Source organism: Schistosoma mansoni, chromosome 1 (assembly GCF_000237925.1).
Source record: "Schistosoma mansoni strain Puerto Rico chromosome 1, complete genome".
In the NCBI taxonomy this organism is placed as follows: Eukaryota; Metazoa; Platyhelminthes; class Trematoda; order Strigeidida; family Schistosomatidae; genus Schistosoma; species Schistosoma mansoni.
Genome location: NC_031495.1, coordinates 46,942,662 through 46,965,425, shown reverse-complemented (window position 1 = coordinate 46,965,425; position 22,764 = coordinate 46,942,662). Strand labels below are relative to the sequence as shown.

The following is a 22,764-nucleotide window of genomic DNA, read 5'->3' as shown; positions in this document are numbered from 1 at the left end:
ATCAATAAACTGAGCATAACATAGGAACAGTATATCATATAATAATAATCAATAGGTCAAAATGAAGCTTACAATAAAATGAATATAGATACAGATAATCTGGTTACTGAATAGTTATACAATAGGAATATACATAGAACAATAGTCCAATAATAGGTCCCGTAAGTTATCTGTACTTACTTCTTCCCTAGTATATAACAGTTCAAATATGCTCTGACTAATTCAAGATCATACATCCCCTTAAATCGATCACCAGCTGTGTGAATTTGAACTGCACAGTTCGCTTTGCGAACATAACGTTTAATAGATTCTGTTGGGATCAAAGATACCTATCAAAACAACACCTTAACATCATGTGCTTTTTTCCCACGAATTAACAGCCGACCTAGCTTCAAATACGCTCACGAATATTCGTAACCTATTAGAAGTGAAACTTAGTTATTTAAGATAGACAATAGCTTATCCTCCAGATGTGACCATTCTGGGTTTTCTGTCACTGATCCGTCTAAGGTTCGCACAGCTAATTACTCAACTACGCAGAATTTCAGTTCATGAGTGAATCTCAAAAGTCTCGTCTATCGAGTTCACTCCGTTTCAATACTGGTGGACCACATTGTTGCACAGGTTCGGAAACTTCTTAGTCCAAGCACCTTCGAGCGCTCCGACTTTTCAGAATTGTATCGAGCTTATTGCACAGGTAATCATAACGAAGGACATCACTGTCTCTTGATCTTACCTAAACAGAGACTACGCACTAAAGAAAGCAGTCACAGAAAATCTTATTGCAACGGAATTAAGATGACTGACGCTAGCAAGGAAGTCTAGTCATGGCTTAATGTGTGTGACAACAGTAAATGCAAGGCGTAAGTATTAGTAAAAATGGTAACAACCAATGTAACTAAAGTGAAAGACGTGAAGATAATATGTTCATTTCGTAAAAGGCTGATCCACAAAGCTTAGTGTCTAGCGTCAAGTAACATATTACGTACGGCGATATGACGAAGTATTTAGCCTGAGATTGTTTATGTACATGAAATGGGTTTTCATGCACAATGTCGACTTATGTAGCATAAATGTACACGATTTGGACAAAAACTTGAGCGGGATGATAGAATATATGACTAATATATATACTGTAGTAACTATGAAGTGTTACTGTGCATCATAAGTATGGTACAAGATTAACTAATAGAATTATGAAACTCACCTGGGTAACTCCTGCCTCTGTGTAATGAAGATTTGGAATAGACAGAAGTTTGATACGATATAAATCCAAGGGAATTCGAATCATATGCGAGGTATTTTTGGCTTAATTCTATGTTTAACCCAGCGTTGTAGAATGAATTTGTATAGATTCACAAATAGTTTAGGTCAGATACGTAGCATCAACAGAACGAACAACCTAGGCTACTAAGTCAGAACCGTAGGTTCGTATTGGAGAGGTTTTTTGCATGTCGATTCCCCTTGTTGAATCTAAAATATCTAGATCTAGTCATTGAAAAGCACTGGTAGCAGTGTGTGTCACATTTTATGTATTCTGTTTTCACAGAAAGCTGAGGAATATTACTTAGTTGGCTAGTTTTTCATATGGACGATGTACTTGCAGTTTCTAATTAAAATGACTAAAGAACTATCAACGCATATGCACGAACTCAGATTATTCTGCTAAAAAATGTCCTACATTGAACTCAAGAGAACATGCCCCCAAAATGATTGGCCAGCTGGAACTGTTTGATCACACCAACTTACCGGCGCAAAGTATAAATACTTGGAGTTGGTGTCATATTCGTTATTTGAATGTATTTTTGGTATGGTCCGGGTTACTGATATTTATATCTATAGGATTTTTATCTTTCTGCGTTGCATTTTGTTGCATTGTATCAATTCAAACATCAACCTCTTGACAGCGACATCGTCTGATGTCTTGGTTTAGAAGTCTCTGTATAAACGCAAGTCGATATCACAAAGTGTGTCTCCCTTTATTATGCACATGGAATCGTAGAAATGAATCGGTAAAATGTCTTTTTGCGTGCACAAAGTGGATAAATTGGGGTCGTAAGAGTCTTTATTTATGTTGGCTTAGATTCCCGTCATTTCCAACTAGAGGCCCGAAGATTTGCATTTTTTCTGATGCTAAAAATAACCTCGTAAAGCTTTTAACTGTCAGATAGCACAGCTGATTCTTTCTTCTGGCTCCTAATTACTTAATTGCTAAGACCATGGTCGCTAGCCAGATGTCGATTAACATCCTACCACCGAAAACAACCACAATCATGTACTACCTTATTATTATTATCATTATTGTGAGGCTGTTCTTCTTATGTTGTTCTCATAGGAAATTGAGAACCATTTCCGACATCCAAGTAGATTACCTACATAAGGTTGCTCATAAAAACAATTTAGAATTCTAAGCTTGGGACTTAAAGTCGTTAGCTGACAGTTGCTTTTTTGCGTATAGTTAATTGTCATCACATGCACTCAATGCCCCATACTTATTGTGTCCAAGCAGTATTTAGCTGACAATCTGTTTGTTTGCATGTCCTACATATGTATACATTAACCTCACAATTGGGGCACCCGATATGTCTGACCTTCAAAAGTGACATTTTTGTCACCGGAACATATATACAGTAGGACAAGAGTTTAAAATGTTCTGGTTGATAATCTAGCACAAGTTTTGGTGTAGTGAACGTATCACTAGTCATTATCAGCACCAATTCTCACCAAGTTACCTTTACACATTTTATTGTTTTTCAATTTTTTTTTACCATACTCAGTTTACACCAATATTAATGCTTAATTTTTATTTTATTTATTTATTTAAACACAAATATTGGTTCAAGAAAGCACCAGATAAATATGCGCCTCACAAATCTCATTCGATTTGTGTGAGGGCCGTGATACTGCCCAGGTGCCCAGACTGAAGCAGGTGGTTTTCTTAGGGGGCCACACCCGGAGCCTTTGACCTGAAGGTCTACTCCACAAGGCAGTGGAACATCGTAAGGAGATGCAGTCCCATGGTAGCCGGTGACCAACAGTTGGTTCATACGCCATTCGTTCCTTCAGGATCTTGGAGCCCATGTGCACCATTGGTTTGGAATCAGGGTTTTCCAACTCCCCTAGGTGGATCCTCCACATCCACCAACCCGGTTAAGGCGCCGGACATTCGCTTTTCGTCCTCTCACTTTTGTGAACAACACCCGCCACGAGAAGGCAGTGAGTAGAGATTATTTGTAACAAGTTTTTAAAATGTCAGCTCAAACATGCTAGTAGTTCTCGTCACACGATGTTTGTAATGAAGTTGGTTCTTTATGACTTACTCTTACAGCACAAAATAATTCACACATCTAGACAAAACTATGTTGTTTTAATTGCATGTCAAACTGTGTAAGCACCCAGTGGTTTTTTGTTCAGTTAAGTTTTCAGATTCATTTTTTTCTCTGCTAACATGTGAATTTTTTAATTGTTCCAGACATACACCATGCCTCCAGCTGATGGAACATCCCAATGGCTGCGAAAAACAGTAGATTCAGCGGCTGTAATATTGTTTAGCAAGACAACTTGTCCTTATTGCAAAAAGGTTGGTGGTTGATTTTCGTTCATGTATTTTGTAGGTGAAAGATGTTTTGGCTGAAGCAAAAATTAAGCATGCTACAATTGAACTAGATCAACTATGTATGTCAAAATCTTCTTTTATTCCCCTTTTAGCCAATGGTTCGGCCATTCAGAAGTGTTTAGCCAGCTTCTCTAAGATTGAAACAGTTCCTCAAATGTTTGTTAGGGGCAAATTCATCGGTAAGTAGTATGAAACTCCCTGATGTGTTGTTCAAGGGGATTCTCAAACAGTATTAAAATACTACAGTAATGATGAACTGGCGGGTATTGTCAATGAAAGCAAGTATGACTATGACTTGATAGTTATCGGTGGAGGATCTGGTGGACTTGCTGCTGGAAAGGTACTTTCTCTTTGTTACGATGGATTTCAAATCTTTTTTCTTTGTATGTATTCTCATTACATTGAACACATTCCAAAAATACTTGTTCATTCAATGGCTACAACATCTTCAGATGACTAAATTTACCAAGTAAGCACGGTTCTAGGTTTAATCAGACCTCGAATGCTAACTAATAAATGGAGGTTCAAACGAGCAAAATAAGCATCTGACGTTTGAGTCTCTTCCATCTGGGAAGCAGGCGCAGAGTTGACTTGAATAGATTTCATCAAGTCTATTGTATACGTCTTCCTCATTCAAACCGACCGAGTATAATTTACAAATAGCTTATCAAAAGCTCTTATGATGTTCGCGTGACTTTCAGACTGCTTAGTCTGTTAAAGGTCATATGACGGCAAGTGTATGGTTTTGTACTAGGTTTAGAAATAGTTGTGTCAACCCTCCTTTACAACCACCGTCACCAAGTATGAAGTAGCACACATTTATATGAACAACATTGAATTAAAAAGACAGTAACGAATGAGTCCCAAATATATCTGGATCCACACGATTCTCGTAAAATACTTATGTTTTATGTGCAAGCAGTTTCGTCATCTACATATCCCGTAGGATTGAAAGCAAGTGAACCAATAACACTAGAGAGATGTTTATGACAAAATGCAAGACATATGAGGAATTAAAGTCTTGATCAACAATAGCAGGTATATCCTATTCGAACTGTAGCTCATCGTGAGCTGACCCTTTTGTTAGTGTTCATATCAAAAGTCTTTTGTAACATGATTTGTTTGTCTGGCAAACCTCAATAAAAAAACTATGTCTCAAGAAATCTTCATTGAATAAGTCGAAACAACCGTCAATTCAAGAAATACAGATAAAGAATCAACTGCCATACTTTCCTGCACACTCATTTGTTTAGATTTTAGTTAACTTGTGTAACATGCACCGTTTTCAGTTTTAGTAGTACAGATACTTTCATTGGTTGACTTTCTTTAGATCTCTGATTTTATTAATTCATTGTCTGGTTTTTTGTTTTTGATTGTGTTTGCCCAGCTTACGTAGCTTTCACATTTTTTTGTTTTGCGCCTTATGCTTTTGCAAAGAGTGCAAATTTAACCTGCTAACTCTTTTGTTCTGATTAATCTGTATCTTCTACAGACCAAAATAGTTTTTGTAAAACTAAGGTTCCGTTCCAGTATATATTTGCACGTATCCTATTTGAAAAGCTTTCGGCGTTAATGCGTTGTCCAGTCTTACTTTAGCGTGTAATAAAACTGTCCCAATCATAGAACATTGGGTTTTGCTGCGGGTATTACTTTTCATTGTGTAATATATGTACTACCCAAAATATTTTTCTAGAACCATTCTTATTTAGTGTAAATATTGAGTAGGATGATCATTTCCTGTTTACTTCTGCAATATGTCGACTAAGGACAAGAAATACCTGTAAATTTGAGAATAACTCAGTAAACATTAAATAGTGCAATTAATTGTAGGCTTTTAGAAGGTTCTTCAAAAGGGTCGTAATTATCGTCTGGAGATAATCGGCCAAACAATAGAAAATTGTTCTCAGTAGTTTATTTTAATTTACAGTTTGTGTACATTTTCAAATTAGTGTTTCCTCTGGTTTGTGAATCGTACCATTTTATTTTTATTTTGGAGAAGCATTATAAACTAACCGACATTATGTCAGAGCCAACCATATATCTATCCTAGACTCATTTACTCATCTAAAGAAAGATTAAAATCATAACCCTTCTGGCTCGTGTTTATTCACACCATTCCTGGTTTAAACTCCTTTTTGTCGTGAATATACGAATAATACAATCAATTTCATTGGGAGTCCTATCTCTGATTATCAGTCACCTAGTAATCAAAGCCGTAAAACCTGGCAGATAGGTACATCTGTTCAAGTTGCCACATCAAATAAACATAAGGGTATGGGATTATTAGGGTAAATAACGAAGTAGTAGAAGAATTAGTGATCATAAGAAGGAATAAGCACAAAAATCATGATTTGAGAAGAAATAATTTCTGGGATCAGTGGTATAAAATAATTCCAAGACTTGAAATTGAAAGAAAGACAAAGAGTGAATCCATCTGTTCCATTGTGACCGATGCGAAACTGTTTCCAACCATTGGTCACCACTGTTATATGAAGGGTTTGAATCGTTCATTGGCTTACGCTATCACATACTCTACTCTCAGGACGGGTACTTCAGGGTCAGGGCAAGGCAATGTAAATTTTAGTTTGGTTTGTTGTGAAACGTCAGTACATGGTATTCTTGTTTTCTATCCTGTAGGAGGCTGCTAAATACGGTGCGAAAACAGCCGTTTTGGACTACGTAGAACCTACTCCAATAGGTACCACCTGGGGATTAGGTGGGACGTGTGTAAACGTCGGATGTATCCCGAAAAAATTAATGCACCAAGCTGGACTCTTAAGTACGTTTTGCAATAAATCATTTCGGTATTTGACCATTATTCTTTAGTCAATAGGATAACTAGAACCTAAACTGTCAGTGTGATTTAAATCGTCACGGTTCTCTGAGTTTTAATTTTCATGAGATTAGCATCTATCTGAAATTTATATTTTTCGGCATAGCCTTATCACATATATTTATGTGCTCTAATAACACAATGTTTTTATGATTGCTAGGTCATGCTTTGGAAGATGCAGAGCATTTCGGATGGAGTTTGGATCGTTCGAAAAGTAATGTTTGTTTTTCTTTTTTTGTTCAACCACCTTTTAATACGAAAATTATCACCACTGTTTTCAATAATTAATTTTTCTGAACATTTATTCGTTGTGGTCCAGTGAAAATCTAGTCTACTAGATATAAAACATCAGTGTTGTATCTTCACACATACCGTGATAGTCTGCAGATGAAATTAAACTAACAATATGATGGCTCATTTGTTTTAAACTAAAATGATTACACAGTTTTTGTTAGACTCGTTAAAGTCGATATTTAGCATCATCTGTCTTCGTAATTTATGTTTATAAGATCTTCACTAAGATAAATGGCTTATGTCCTCAGATTACTTTTGGTTTGGTGATGTATTGATGCGAAAACTCACTATGTTTATTAAAATCTTAAAAAACAAGTCGGAAAATTAGTAAATTCTTATCAGGCGGCTAATGGTTTCATTGTTTAGTGTGTCTCATTAACAGACCGACTCAACAGTATTTTCTATCATTCACCAAGTTCCTGTCTGGTATTTATTAGTCGAATAAGGGAATCTCTAACCATCGTAACTGACTCTAGTTCTTGCCGGGTTATTTTACAATCTTTAGTTCTTCAACTATATTATTTAAAATGAAGAATATTAGTGACTGCATTAAGACATGTAATTTGTGATCGGCCTTAACTTATGAAAATATTAACTGTCTAATACTTGCCGACTAATATGTACTTCAGTAAATGATTTAGACTTTCGAAATAACTGAGATTAGGAATAGGTTAACTGAAACCTTATCCCTTTGTGTCTTATAACATCGGGTACTTATTCGTTTTCAAACGTATTTATGTTATATCCCCTGGCGAATTATGAATCGTAAATCTGAGGTCCATTTATGGACAAATGTAATACGCCTATTCCTATTGGATAGTTGTTAAATAAGTGACCTAAATCTGAGGTCTATTTATGGACAAATACAATATGCCCATTCCCTATTGGATAGTTGTTAAATAAGTGACCTAATCGTTTCTGTGTTCCTCTTATCATAACCTTTAGTTTGACCTTGGAACTATTATTATTGATTACTTTCCCCCTATCCATAGCCACATTGGCCAATTACTGTACAAATGTTATTTTTCTATTTTTGATATGTGTGGTCTGTTTGGTTAGTATATATAACCCAGTATGCTTGTAAATAATGATTCATATTGCTGAGGCTGTTATTTGTGTTCTGGACTTGACGGGCTGGGCTAGGCAGATAGGAAGGACCGATTAGCACCCAAGACTGCTCGTACGTATTTCCTGTATCATTGGACACATATATATATATATTAAGAGGGCAAATTGATGCGTTATAACAATTTATATTCTTTTGGACATCCTTAACCAATTCCAAGTGATATTAGTGTGGTGAATGAGAACACAAGTGGGGACAACCAAATGTATTTGAATATAAAATTACAGAATATCTTAGTAAAATATGAGAACCATACAGTAAATACTTCATTTACAAAATATCAATCAATCGTCCCAGACTTTATTGTTCCTTCATTTCCACATCAATCATTCTCTTTTCTTTGATCTTCTTAACCTTCTGCCACCAGACATTTTACTTTCTACTGATGATACATACTACTCATATCTGTCGACATCAGTAGCACACACCATATTAATACTTAAGCTTCGGTGCACTGCTTTTGGAAGTTGTTGTTTAATTAGAAACCACATGTGACACATTAGCCATCTGTAACTTCCCAGAGGGATTATTATTCTGCCTAGCCCTAACAATCACGATTAATAGTTCAAAAGTTTTAATAAACGGAGTTCATAAGAGAGATGCTTCAAGGCTTTTAGTGGTTGATGTTCCTTTCTGTAGTGATAGTAGCCCTACAAACTATAGCACAATGATGACTGATTTATTGATTTATTTGTAATCTTTAAATTTTGAACTCATTCGGTATTTATCTGTTTTTGATATGTACCTCTTATCACCTGATACTGCTGTATAGATGAGCATGATGTATTTTATTATCGACATGTATTAAATACTTACATGGATGTGATAAGCTAGTGTCTTATGACCCTTTTCCCTAAGGATTTTCTGCAAATTATGGTTTGGAATCACATATACATCTTATAAGGTGTCATATAAAAAACTTAAGCTTTGTTGTGTTTCCACTATGTTTTCTAATTTCAGTTTCGCATAATTGGTCAACTATGGTTGAAGGGGTTCAAAGTCATATTGGTTCTTTGAACTGGGGTTATAAAGTTGCACTAAGAGATAATCAAGTCACGTATCTAAATGCTAAAGGGAGGCTAATAAGCCCTCATGAGGTGCAGGTATGTTTTGTTTGGGTGAACTTTTTAAAATAATTATTTAAAGTCAATTGTATGCCTTATTTCCGAAATTTTTTGGATTTTTTTCATTGTTTATTTCACCCAGTTTCCAAATCTTGCGATAGTTCTGCAGAAAATTGTCTTCATTTATTTCATGTATAAAGTTTAAGCAAATGTGAAGTTTGATAGACAGTTGTGATTGCTTATGTTTTTGAAAGATAATTCGCTGTTCGTCACTACCCATACATAATCTAACAACAAACATGTATCGTCGGTTTATTGTGTGAATCATCAACTTTTTTAAATGAAGAGCGAACACATGAGTTTTTAAACCTAGTTCTTGTTATTGGAGGCATACCTACAATGTTAATGAAAACTTGTGCTATACTCTAAGTATGGATAAATATATCTGATCACCATATGCCAGGTTCAGATATTACTATCAGTTGATGTTTTTGTTATTCCTCCCTAGTGTACATCTTTTGGATGGGATTAGTTTCTATATGATTTAGTTATTGAGATATATCATACTTTGAGTTTATTTTTAAATCCTATTTAATGACCTCATTTTTTAAAATACAACCTTCCTGAAGCTGAGTTTTTTAATGCTTAGGATAGTATTTGAATGCACAATGCAATGTATAATTGACTTGGAAAGTCTTGATGCTGTTTTCCTATAGATCAACATCAAGTAGAATTTCAACATTTAATGACTACTCCCTGTTTTTTTCCAAAATGTGTATTAAATTTAATTTTATTTTGGGTACTAACTGTCTGTTATCGTGGTATGAAAACCAAACATTGTGAGGTCAGATTTTCTTTAAAAATCTTCACCCCATCCAGATAACAGATAAGAATCAAAAAGTATCTACAATAACTGGAAACAAAATTATCTTAGCTACTGGTGAACGTCCAAAATACCCAGAAATACCTGGAGCAGTTGAATATGGGATCACAAGGTTTGTTGTATTTTCTTAAATCATTATACTGGTTATGTTTATGTGTTTATCAATACATCCACACGCAACAGGCAAATAATATATGAATAAGTTATTATGCATTTAGCTTTATTGAATATAACCATGTGTTCACTTGGTATTTTACATATCTAGGTCAAATATTTGTTGAATTGGATCACATGTACATTGTTCATATAGTTTCTTGACAGTCACCTGTGTGCTGTCCGGCTAAATGGCTCCGTAAGAACTCGGAAGGATAGGGACACACGTCGTTGCCTTTTTGTCGTATCTGCCTACGCTCCCACTGACTGCAGCCATGATGAAGTAAAAGATGACTTTTACAGAAAGCTCTCTGAGCTTCTTCAGAAAGCTAAGCGCTCAGACATAGTAGTCGTAGCGGGTGACTTTAATGCCCAGGTAGGCAGCTTAAATCAAACAGAAAGACATTTAGGTGGGTGTTTTAGTATTCCGGCTCAACGAACCGATAATGGTGATCGTCTGTTGCAACTATGCTCAGACAATCGTTTATTTTTAGCAAGCACTAATTTTAAGCATAAGGAGAGACATCGTCTAACCTGGAGACCACCTGCACCAAACCAACGATGGACTCAAATAGGCCATATTGTCATCAGTTATCGTTTGAGAGGCTCAATAGAAGATTGTCGCTCGTATTGGAATACTTGTTTAGACTCTGATCACGCTTTAATACGAGCGCGCATTTGTCTGCGCCTCAATGGACGCAGGAAACGTACACTAAGAAGACCCATTAGGATTGAATTGGAGGACGAGAAAGCCAAATGTAAATTCTAGGAACAACTGAGTTCACATCTAGGCAGTTCTGTAAACGAGACTGACCCAGATGCTGCTTGGAAAGACGTACGAACAGCTGTGGAAACAGCAGTAACATCTATTAGTCATTTAAACCATAGGGCTCCAAAAAACCAGTGGATTTCCTCTAAGTCTATTTCACTGATGGATTCGCGTAAACTCATCTCATCAGGCTCTGAACACGACGAAGAGCGTAAACAAATCAAATGTAGGTTAACTAAAAGTCTAAGGAACGATCGTGAGCAGTGGTGGGCAACGAAAGCAAAAGAGATGGAAAAGGCAGCGGCTGTAGGCAACACCAGACAACTATTCAGACTAATAAGAGAAACCGGAATTAAGAAGTCAAGTGTAAGTGAGACAATCTCGGAAAAAGACGGAACCCCTATCTTCTCTCAACCCAGACGTTTAGAACGATGGGCGGAAAACTTTAAGGAGCAGTTTAGCTGACCTTCAGCTACTGCACAACTACCTACTATTCCCAGAAAACCTGAATGGAACATTGAAGTAGGCCCCCCAACCCTACTTGAAGTTCAAAAGGCTATAAGTGATCTGAAACGAGGAAGAGCAGCTGGTCCAGATGGATTGGCTCCAGAGGTCTTTAAATATGGTGGCCAATTTTAGCGATTAGGTTGACTAATATTCTGGCTAAAATCTGGGAGACGGACGTAATCCCATCTGACTGGTCACAATCTCTGATTGTCCCAATATATAAGAAGGGACCAAAATCATCCTGTGATAACCATAGAGGGATTAGTCTGACTAACATAGCATCTAAAATACTAGCCTCAATAATTATCGGGCGCCTAACTAAGACTCGTGAACTGCAATCACGAGAAAATCAGGCTGGCTTCAGACCTGGTCGTGGCTGTATCGACCACACACTCACCATTCGTCAAGTTTTAGAGCACAGACATGCTTATCGGCGTCCGACAATGTTAGTTTTTCTTGACTTGAAAGCAGCATTTGACTCTGTAGACCGAGAGGTTCTGTGGCAGTGTCTGTCATTGAAAGGTGTACCTGAGAAGTACATAAACCTTGTGAAGGCTCCCTACTCGAACACTACCAGTCGAGTGAGAGCTTATGGCGAACTGTCATATGATTTTACAACCTCAAGTAGTGTCCGTCAAGGCTGTCCACTATCCCCATTTTTGTCTAACTTTATTATAGACCTGTTGCTGGAAATAACACTCTCTTCGACTGAATTTTCAGGAATTGATCTTCTACCAGGAGGTTCACTTATCGACTTAGAATACACAGATGACATAGTCCTGTTTGGTGAAGACGCTGACAAAATGCAGAGTCTTCTGTTAGAACTGAGTAATAATGCCAGGATGTTTGGGATGCGTTTCTCTCCATCCAAATGTAAATTGTTACTCCAGGACTGGCCTGCGTCAACACCTGAACTAAGGATAGGGAGTGAAGTAGTCGAACGCGTGGACAACTTCACTTATCTTGGAAGTCTGATCAGCCCTAATGGGTTGGTGTCTGACGAAATCTCAGCACGGATTCAAAAAGCTCGTTTGACTTTTGCCAACTTACGCCACCTATGGCGAAGACGAGATATCCGTCTATCAATTAAGGGACGAGTATACTGCGCAGCAGTTCGCTCTGTTCTACTTTACGGCTGTGAAACATGGCCATTAAGAGTAGAAGATACTCGTAGGTTACTAGTATTTGACCACAGATGCCTTAGAAATATTGCTCGCACCTGCTGGGATAACCGAGTAAGTAATAGTGAGGTTAGGGAATGATGGTAAACCAGTTGATGAGGTCATGAATCTTCATCGACTGAGATGGTTGGGCCACGTGTTACGTATGCCTGAACATTGATTACCACGACGCGCAATGTTGACTAGTGTAGGGGATGGTTGGATGAGAGTTAGGGGCGGCCAAACCAAAACGTGGCATCAGTGCTTGAAGTCACTAACTTCTAGTCTGAGCCATGTTGGCAGATGCAGACTACCTGGTTGGGGTCCGCGTGACTATCGTAATAAATGGTTGGAGACTCTAGGTGACATGGCTCAGAATCGATCACAATGGCGTAGGTGTATACACTCTTTATCTTCCCTTAAACCTTGAGATTAAAATTGCTTCATAGCTTTTTTCCTTCCTGTACTATATCCTTATATACAACCTTTCTTTATATACTACCACCACTAAATTAATTACTTCTATGAATCCGGTGTTAATCTTGTTGTGCTAACGAGGTATGGTAACTTGGACCGATGCATATATGTGCCTGGTCCTACGTTGTAGCTGACTGACTGACTCATATAGTTTCTTGATGTAGACTGAATGAATCACCTATTTATTTTACCCACTACTAATGAACTGGTTAATGATTGATAATGATAATAATTGTATGATCGGTGATTTTGTGGTTTCCAATAACCTTGATTTTCGCCCAACGTAAATCTTGTTTCCAACTGTAATTTAGTTATATTTGTTAACCTTTAACGGTAACACCCAGCTACATGTTACCGTAAACTTGATGCTAAGTGATTAGCTAGATAATTGTACTTTTCACTTCTCATATTTGTTGGATAATAAGTAAGGTTTGTGAGTTAATCTTGATTTCATTTGGTGTAAGATGAGGCGTAGTCGAGAATTTAGTCATCTTATTTAGAGTTATACTAATCCTGACTTTTTCAAACACCCCATATGTCGTTGTTCTGACCCGGACATTATCTAGTCGTTTGAATACCCTATACAACAATGTGTTTATGACTGATTTAGAAAGCTCACTTGTTCTTTTTGCGAACATACGTTAGTTGTGACCTTGGGGAGGTGTCTGTGTACCTATCAAAGGATGAATTTACTGTATGACAAACCCCTTGGTATTCCTCTACGTCTGGGAAACACAGTCTGTTGAAATCGATAACGTCTATAGGCTACAGGCTCTAGATTGTAGGTATCTCCAAAGCGTAGGCCGCGTATGGTGAGACCTAGTGAGCAATGCTAAAATTGAATAAAGTTGGGAAATCATTTAGTGAGGTTGTAAATCTTCATTAACTGACGTAACTGGAATTTGTGTCGTTTATGCCTAACAACCAGCTAGCGGGATGTGCAATGTTGGCTACAGTATGAATGGTTTAGAAAACTAGAAGGTAAACCAAGACATAAGTTCATGAAGTCATTGGCTGTTGGTCTTGACCTTGCTATGCTGTTGTAAATTGTACGATTCAGATAGATACGAATATCTGTCAGATTCTCACTTTTAATTTGCCTACCGATTTATACAGAGTAAATGAGCATTTCTTCTATGCTAGATTCAGTTTGATTCAATATTTATGCCAGTCAGAAAAATTATCTATTTTATCTAAGCATCACACAAAATTATGTTTCTTACTAAGTTCAATTGCGAAACATACTATATGCACTCGTAAATCGCTTAACCTTTTCAGTGATGACTTATTTTCTTTGCCATACTTCCCGGGCAAAACACTAGTCATTGGAGCAAGTTACGTTGCACTGGAATGTGCTGGTTTCCTTGCTAGTTTAGGTGGTGATGTTACCGTTATGGTTCGTTCCATTTTACTTCGTGGTTTTGATCAACAAATGGCTGAAAAGGTTGGTGACTATATGGAGAATCATGGAGTCAAGTTTGCAAAGTTATGTGTACCAGATGAGGTTAGTGATGTATTTCTTATATAATTTCAAAACAAAACAATGAATTGTTTATAGTTTAATAGAAAAACAATTAAAATATAGACTTTTCCTGCTCAACAATATATTAGTGTTTATAATAATAATAATTCTCTCCATAAAATTAGGCATTTTCCCCTATTGATCAAAGGAAGCAGACATGTTATTTGAATACATTTTATCTCAATCCTACAATTAGTTCAAATCCTTACATTTTTTGTGACTCAACTAGAGAAGCCAAAATCTTTAAATTGGAGAATAATTTTGTATTGGCAATCTCCTAAAATTTAGAATATAGTAGTCTTGGCCTATTTTCAATAATCTTAACGTCAAGCTCGTCTAAGGATCACTAGTATTATATTACTATAATTAAGTTAATCAACTAAATTTCTGCCAGAATTGTTGATCCTATTTATTTACTCTCTAAGTTACCACCTATTTCTGACAAATTAAAGTTGTGTCCATCGTATCTTAGCTAATCAAGATAACTTATCAGTTTTTTTTATTGACGATATGCTTTTTTTGCATAGATCTATCTGCATATCGTCTGCTTGTAACTAACTAAAAGACAGAAAGTTTTTGTTTAATCAATGAATTGAGGCTATTATTAACCATTTTAAAAAAAATCATATTCGTTTAGTTTTTCAGAAGCAATCTTGGTTGTCATTAATGTTTAAAAAAATTGAAATTTAAAATACCATTAAAATTCTAATGTATTTCTATAACTTAATTATTTGCCCAGTAAAATTTCAGAGCAGTACTCTTATTTATAAAGTATAATTGGCTTTTTTCTTCTATTATTAGATCAAACAACTGAAAGTAGTAGATACTGAAAATAATAAGCCTGGACTTTTGCTTGTTAAGGGTCATTATACCGATGGTAAGAAGTTTGAAGAAGAATTTGAAACGGTATGTCTATACATCAAATCCATATTCTTTCCCGAACGTTCTGCATTAATATTACGATATTGCTATCATTTTCTTAAAGGGAAGGTCATTCTTAATAGTTGACAAGATGTTTGACATACTCATATGTTCTTGTATGTTACATTTTTCTTACGTTTCCTAATTTTATTAATTACTTCATTTGATTAGTTATAAGCGCGAATCGATTGATTAAGATGTAGCTAGCTGACGGAGATAAATTCTCTCACTTGTTACATTCATTGGTATTTCCATAAACTTAACATTTGATCACGTAATTACAGTTTTCACTTTTCATATTCAAGAATGTAAAGTGAAGCAGATATGATTCATTGGAATCACTGAACGCATGTACAACTCCATTTTCTATTATGATATCTTATTTGAACTATTAAAATTAACTCTTATTCATTCAATTTTGAGATTCCATTGCATCAAATTGCTGACAGTTCAGTAGTTTTATTTTACTTTTTCTTAAAATCCATCACTCATATAATTAATAATACTCGACTAGTTGTTAACAATCCCCATCATTTTCCGTTTTGGGTTACTTACTTTTTTAATTGTATCTTATATACTATGCTAACTCATTTACCAGGTACTTGGGTATAAGCCACACCGTAAATGTAAGGAGTTATAATGCTGCCTCGTCTCCTAAAGTAAATTAGGTAGAGCGGAGTTCGAAATCGGAATTTAGTGGTTGGAAGTAAAATGCCTTAACCACTAAACCACTGTCCACCTACAATACTATGTTATACCAATATTTTATGTTCGACTCATTACCTCTACAACAAAGTAATCATTAATGTAAATACAATCGAAGTTTCAGGTGTTTTTGATCACAAATCAAATATAACGGTTGTAATAAGATCAAATTTATTGTTGTTTCTTTTACTCAATATTTGCAACCTTGAAATCCGTAGACATATTTCTCATCAAATTCTGCTGGTGACTACATAGATTAATAGCGTCATTTGATCACATTGCAGTACAACCAATGGTTAGTTTCTTTCAGACGTCTCATTTCGTTTTACATTATTTGGTGTTTCATAGTCATATAGTTTAGTACTATGATGTTCGGTTCACTGATAAATTGACTTCTTGATAATGTTATAACCAGCAGAAGCAAACAAATATTTCGTTTCCATAGTAAAATTTCCTTAATAACCCTTATTATCTTTGTTTAGTTAAATATCATTTTCTCTTTGTATACTGTTACGAATTGTGACAACTTAAACTGCTATACCTTTGCACCGGGTTTTGCCCTTATGTCTCTATTTGATGATCAGTTTACTATCTATTACTCTGCCTGATCTCCTCAGCCCGTTTAAATGTATACCCATACTAAACTTTAATAAATCCAAAACCGAAAATCAAGCATCTTAAGCTGTTTCCTTAACAGTTCTTCAGTTAGAAAGACTGTGGTCAGCATACTGAAAATCAAATTTCGGACGAGCATATTGGGTTGTCGAGTTTTGAAGTGTTGTAATTTAAATCTCTTTACTTGTTCTCGAATTAGTTAGGAAGATCGACACGACATGAGAATTAGTATGAACACCAGTCAGTCCAAGTTATTAAATGAGTGATAAGAATGGTAATTTTGTGCAGTCAACCAGTTAATGAGTTTTTTTTAACAAGATAATTGTAACACACCGCTCGTTTAATGTACTTTTTAACTAATCATTTTGTTAAATCTTAGTGTAACGTTATTCCAATGAACTCTAAGATATCTGTCTTAAGTAGATTACTTTTGACGTTGTCATATTTAGTAACCTAGGTAAAACAACTGACTTTCCATAAAATCACGCAAAATGATGATAATAATCTAATTATTCATTTTTATTTTGTAGGTGATTTTTGCTGTTGGTCGTGAACCACAATTATCGAAGGTTCTTTGTGAAACCGTGGGTGTTAAACTAGACAAGTAGGTTGCAATCACTGTTTTAAGTTTTAAAAAATACGGTTTTTGAACATATTAACACAGACTGATATCAACTGCTGAAGTAATAAAAACTGATGAGCACTACATTGTTATTTCATTCTGAATTGGGAATGCTTGCAGGTGCACACTCATAAACCCTCATGCATGACCAATTCCAAAATATTAGGCGTCATTGTAAGTACGATTCTGTTTAACTACTAAGCCAAAGTCTAACATTTCAAACGCCATAACTTTATTCGATTCACAATATGCAATTATCATAATTTAGTATCATAATGTAAATACACCTCATCCTCGACTTGATTTACTACAGGTCATCTCAGAACAAGTCATACATGATGATCTGATCATTCAGTTTGATCTTTGTTTTAACTTTAGGTTATCTGTTGATGAGCGAAAAAACTTACTATTTGACTAATACTGTTAATAAATAACTACTATATTCTCATCCATTTTTCCTTACTGAATTCTAATTGATTAAACAATACATACGACCATTCACTAGAGAAAGGGTGGTGGATGGTGATTTAACGCTAAAGCTAGAGTAGCCCATGTTTTTAACACATAGTGAATAAATATTATACTACTCACATTGGTAATAACTAGATTTTAGACAATATAACTTTTTTTTTACTTCAAAACAGGTTATTCCGTAATTAACTAATACGATGATAATACAAAAAAAAACGCCATAACAGATCTATTAATCAATTATCATGTGAATCCAATTTCCAAATACCTTGTTACTTAAATTTTCATAGTCACGAAAAGATAACTGATTCACAAGTTTGAGTCCTAGGAGTAGTAGTAGTGTTTTTACATGACTCACGTGATTATATGAGCAAAATAAATAAATAAATCTGTTTTGCATAAAAAGCTGAGTAATATTTGTAGTAAGTTGACCGTGATTCACAGTAAAAAATGATTGGAAAAATGAAGAAGTCCAAAAAGAGCCTACTATTTGAACTAAATGCATCAAGGAGAAGCTATGCAGATTTCATGTTTCTCTTATAGCTCCGGTTGAATATCATACGTAAAATATCTTGAAATTAGTCATTTTTGTAGATGCTTGTTTTTTTTTTAAACTTTTGAACGTATTATCACTTTTCATTTGTTCGACTTTTACTTACTTACTTACTTACTTACTTACTTACTTACTTACTTACTTACTTACTTACTTACTTACTTACTTACTTACTTACTTACTTACTTACTTACTTACTTACTTACTTACTTACTTACTTACTTACTTACTTACTTACTTACTTACTTACTTACTTACTTACTTACTTACTTACTTACTTACTTACTTACTTACTTACTTACTTACTTACTTACTTACTTACTTACTTACTTACTTACTTACTTACTTACTTACTTACTTACTTACTTACTTACTTACTTACTTACTTACTTACTTACTTACTTACTTACTTACTTACTTACTTGCTTACTTGCTTACTTACTTACTTACTTACTTACTTACTTACTTACTTACTTACTTACTTACTCACTTACTGGCCATCGGATCCGAAGTATTTTGTGTAGACAGCTGTTAATAAACACTTCTATCTTCTGGATGATGGCTTTTGTAGTTCTCCACGTCTCCGCCCCATACAATAGAACTGTCTTGACATTTGTATTGAAAATTCTAACCTTGGTGCTGGTTGACAATTGTTTTGAGTTCCAGATGTTTTTCAGTTGTAAATATGCTGCTCTTGCTTTGCCGATCCCCGCCCTCACATCTGCATCTGATCCACCGTGTTCATTAATGATGCTGCCCAGATATGTAAAGGTTTCCACATCCTCCAAAGCTTCTCCGTCAAGTGTAATTTGATTGGTGCATGTTGTATTGTATGGGAGAGTCTTGCTTTTCCCTTTGTTTATATTGAGACCTACTGCTGCTGAGGCTGCTGCTACACTGGTCGTATTCTCCTGCATTTGTTGTTGCGTGTGTGATAGAAGAGCCAGATCATCTGCGAAGTCTAAATCGTCAAGCTGCATCCTGCTTGTCCACTGTATCCCGTGCTTTCCTCCAGATGTTGACGTCTTCATGATCCAGTCGATCACCAGGAGAAAGAGAAAGGGTGAGAGTAAGCAACCTTGCCTAACACCGGTCTTCACCTCGAATGAGTCAGTGAGTTGTCCTTCGTGGACGATTCGGCATTTTAGTCCATCATAGGAGTTCCGTATGATATTGACAATCTTCTCAGGTACTCCGTAGTGTCGAAGAAGCCTCCATAGTGTTGTCCTGTCCACGCTATCAAGTGCTGTCTTGTAGTCAATGAAGTTGATGTAGAGTGGCTAATTCCATTCAAGCGATTGTTCCACAATGATACGTAGAGTTGCGATTTGGTCTGTACACGATCTATCTTTGCGAAATCCAGCTTATTGATCTCGAAGTTGGGTGTCTACGGAATCCTTCATCCTGTTTAACAATACTCTGTTGAAGACTTTTCCTGGTATTGAGAGAAGAGTGATGCCCCTGTAGTTATCGCACTTGCTGAGATGTGGAGTATCTTGGCAGTTGCTGCTACATTTGCTTTCAGTGCCTCTCCCGGGATGTTGTCTGGTCCCGCTGCTTTGCCGCTGTTCGACTTTTATCCTTATTTATTTTCGTTGCTATCTCTCTCTACTGTTTGTAAGTATAACAAACTGAGACTACCGATGTTATTACGCCAATTTGAATATGATGACAGTTAAGCTTTCTCGTGGATGTTTATTCGAGAGTTGATTGTAATAATTCAATTGTTTGTCTAGTTTCTCTTGGTACTGGGGTACATGTTCAGTATATAGTTAATTCTGTGCTAGTTTCAAGAACGGTTTATTGTAATACCTCCATTTTGTTTGATTTCTCATTATTGAAATGTATAATAATTCAGGAATGGTCGAGTTGTATGCACAGATGATGAACAAACTACAGTCAGTAATGTTTATGCCATTGGAGATATCAATGCTGGAAAACCACAATTAACTCCCGTGGCTATTCAAGCTGGGCGCTATTTGGCTAGACGTCTGTTTGCTGGTGCAACTGAACTAGTAAGTTTAAAATAACAGAACTTACAATTCTTGAAACTTCGTTTTATCCATTCATTCCAATTCAAGTTTCTATTTATTGCTCATCGTACATTCATTCTACATTCCTTTTCTGTTAAAGCAATATGTAACCCAACAAAGTTCGACAATCCAGAAGGCATTAGACTTCCGTACTTCGCAGTAAAGAAATGATCTTAAGTGAATAACTGATTAAATATCACTAGCTCTATCTACGTTCATATTCTTGACTTTCAACCACATGTTTCTATGTAAATAATAAATAAATATCCCATTCTCATGATCAAACAAAATAAAACATAAGGCCTTTAACTATTTGACTGTTTATCAAGTATACCGAGTAGTATCACACAATTACATCATCATTCTAAAGGTGCAGATAACTTAGGTTTGGCCGATATGTATTGAATAACTGTCACATTTATTACTAGCCGTATCTCTTTTCTCACTTCAAACTTACATCATTCTTCATTCTACTATGTTCGATGTACTTTTTTCATATATACTGTTTTAATATGAATATTTATATAAACTTTGGTATCTTTGTTCTTCTGATCACTACACATTGGTGACTAATTTCAAGTTGCATCAACCGAACTAAAATGTTGCCTCATTAAGTAACAGCACCGACTATAAACATAACTGTTAGCTTATTCTACTGTAAATTTCCTTTTGATAAGTTTTTTTTAATCATGATTTCACACTATAAGTATATGGTTTACAACAATAGGATAATAACGGATTAGTGGTGTAACATGATATTTATATAACTTCATAGTGACTATCGAAGTAATATCGAATAATTGGCTAAGTAATTGGGAGAAAGAGGATTATAGTAAAGTAATTATTTGTAAAAATTTGAAAAGATGTAATTATACAAATGCTAAATATTAGAATATTTAGTAAGATAATTAACAAAATGTTTTGATAAAAAAAAATCAATTTTATGGAAGTTATGCAAAAATCAAGAGACAGATACTACAATATGTAAAAGCTCAGAGAGTGAGAACTTAGAAAATCAAATATTTTTTTAAACGAATGTGGTTAATCCAAATTCAGCTAAAACTCACTCTTATATCGTTGGCCAATATAAGGGGAGGGCTTGTGCAAACGTTTTTTGACCATAAAGATTAGGTTTATGATCATGAATTTCAATTATAAATATATAATATACTTGTAATATCCCAATGAGTAGAAAATTTAGATTTTCTGACGTTTCGTGATTCAGTGTAGGCCACTTCTTCAGAGGATAAATGACCAAATTAAAATTAATCCAAGTTTAAATAGTACAACAGAACAACACGAATATTCGTGTTGTTCCGTTGAGAATCGGTACTCAGTTCCTCGTATTCACCCTCCTGATTTGATCACGTGTATTCAGTCTAGTTAATTTGTTCAAATAATCTGTAATCAGATCCACAATTTTCATGACTGTATTGTAAAACCTAGAAATATATACAATAATTAGTTCATCCATTATCTCTCTCTTTTACTCCTTGATTACATAATGACTTTTTCAATTTTTTTCACAACAAAATGGCTCAGATATTTTCGACTTTCTTCAAAAATTCAACCTTTCCCAAAGTTACTTAAATCAATCGTTGTTACAACTGTGTTTATTTCGATATTTGTTCCTATCTTTCATGATTAAGGGTATATATGGCGTTTAATTACTATCAAAACTTGTTTTTCATTTGTCAGCACTAGACTATGTAGTTTTTCACATGTATATATTTTTTATAATTATTTCTATTTGTACATGTTCTCATTTAGACTGACTATTCCAATGTTGCTACAACGGTTTTCACTCCACTTGAATATGGGGCTTGTGGATTAAGTGAAGAAGATGCAATTGAAAAGTATGGTGATAAAGATATTGAAGTATGTCTGGAAATATTTTATTTTCTCTTTTTCTTAATGAAAAATTCATTACTGACCACAATATATAAATTTTATCAAAACCTATAAAATGGTTAGCAAAGATGTATGGTGGCTAGCAGTGGAATCTAGGACGCGTGTTTCGTCCTATTTGGGACTCGTCAGCTGAATATACCAGCATCTCAGAGTCGATGTTCACTCTGGGACTCGAACCCAGTACCTTTCGCTTCAAACGCCATCACTTTATCCACTCAGCTACTGAGTCCTAATAGCCACTTGCTTGTGCAATGAGGTGAAGTTTAAATTCACTTAGTATTGTTTGTTCTAATCTTCCCATTGATGTTTAGGACTGCAACTGGTTAGTCTCTAATTGGCATATGTGCATACTGTGCGTATTGCTTCGATATGGCCTTAACTCACAAGCATTGTAAGCAAAGATGGATAGTGGCTAGCAGTGGAATCCAGGACGCACGTTTCGCCCTATTTGGGACTCGTCAGCTGGATGTACCTGCTAGCCACCATCCATCTTTGTTTACAATGATGGGGTGAGAAGGTCACAGCGAGG

General features: G+C 35.5%; 1 protein-coding gene across 1 annotated transcript in view; it reads left to right on the top strand.

Annotated features, from left to right (window-relative positions):
- Nucleotides 1-3,481: 3,481 nt before the first annotated feature.
- The window catches only part of Smp_048430 (thioredoxin glutathione reductase), a gene marked incomplete at both ends in the record, with an annotated part of 24,063 nt that continues 4,780 nt past the window's right edge, over nucleotides 3,482-22,764 (top strand). Inside the window, 13 exons of the mRNA XM_018794625.1 lie at nucleotides 3,482-3,580; nucleotides 3,615-3,675; nucleotides 3,709-3,795; nucleotides 3,832-3,956; nucleotides 6,254-6,395; nucleotides 6,610-6,663; nucleotides 8,830-8,972; nucleotides 9,813-9,928; nucleotides 14,161-14,386; nucleotides 15,206-15,310; nucleotides 17,176-17,249; nucleotides 20,150-20,306; nucleotides 22,095-22,202. Of these exons, the coding sequence (XP_018649018.1) occupies nucleotides 3,482-3,580; nucleotides 3,615-3,675; nucleotides 3,709-3,795; nucleotides 3,832-3,956; nucleotides 6,254-6,395; nucleotides 6,610-6,663; nucleotides 8,830-8,972; nucleotides 9,813-9,928; nucleotides 14,161-14,386; nucleotides 15,206-15,310; nucleotides 17,176-17,249; nucleotides 20,150-20,306; nucleotides 22,095-22,202 (1,497 nt within the window). The remainder of the gene's footprint in view (nucleotides 3,581-3,614; nucleotides 3,676-3,708; nucleotides 3,796-3,831; nucleotides 3,957-6,253; nucleotides 6,396-6,609; nucleotides 6,664-8,829; nucleotides 8,973-9,812; nucleotides 9,929-14,160; nucleotides 14,387-15,205; nucleotides 15,311-17,175; nucleotides 17,250-20,149; nucleotides 20,307-22,094; nucleotides 22,203-22,764) is intronic.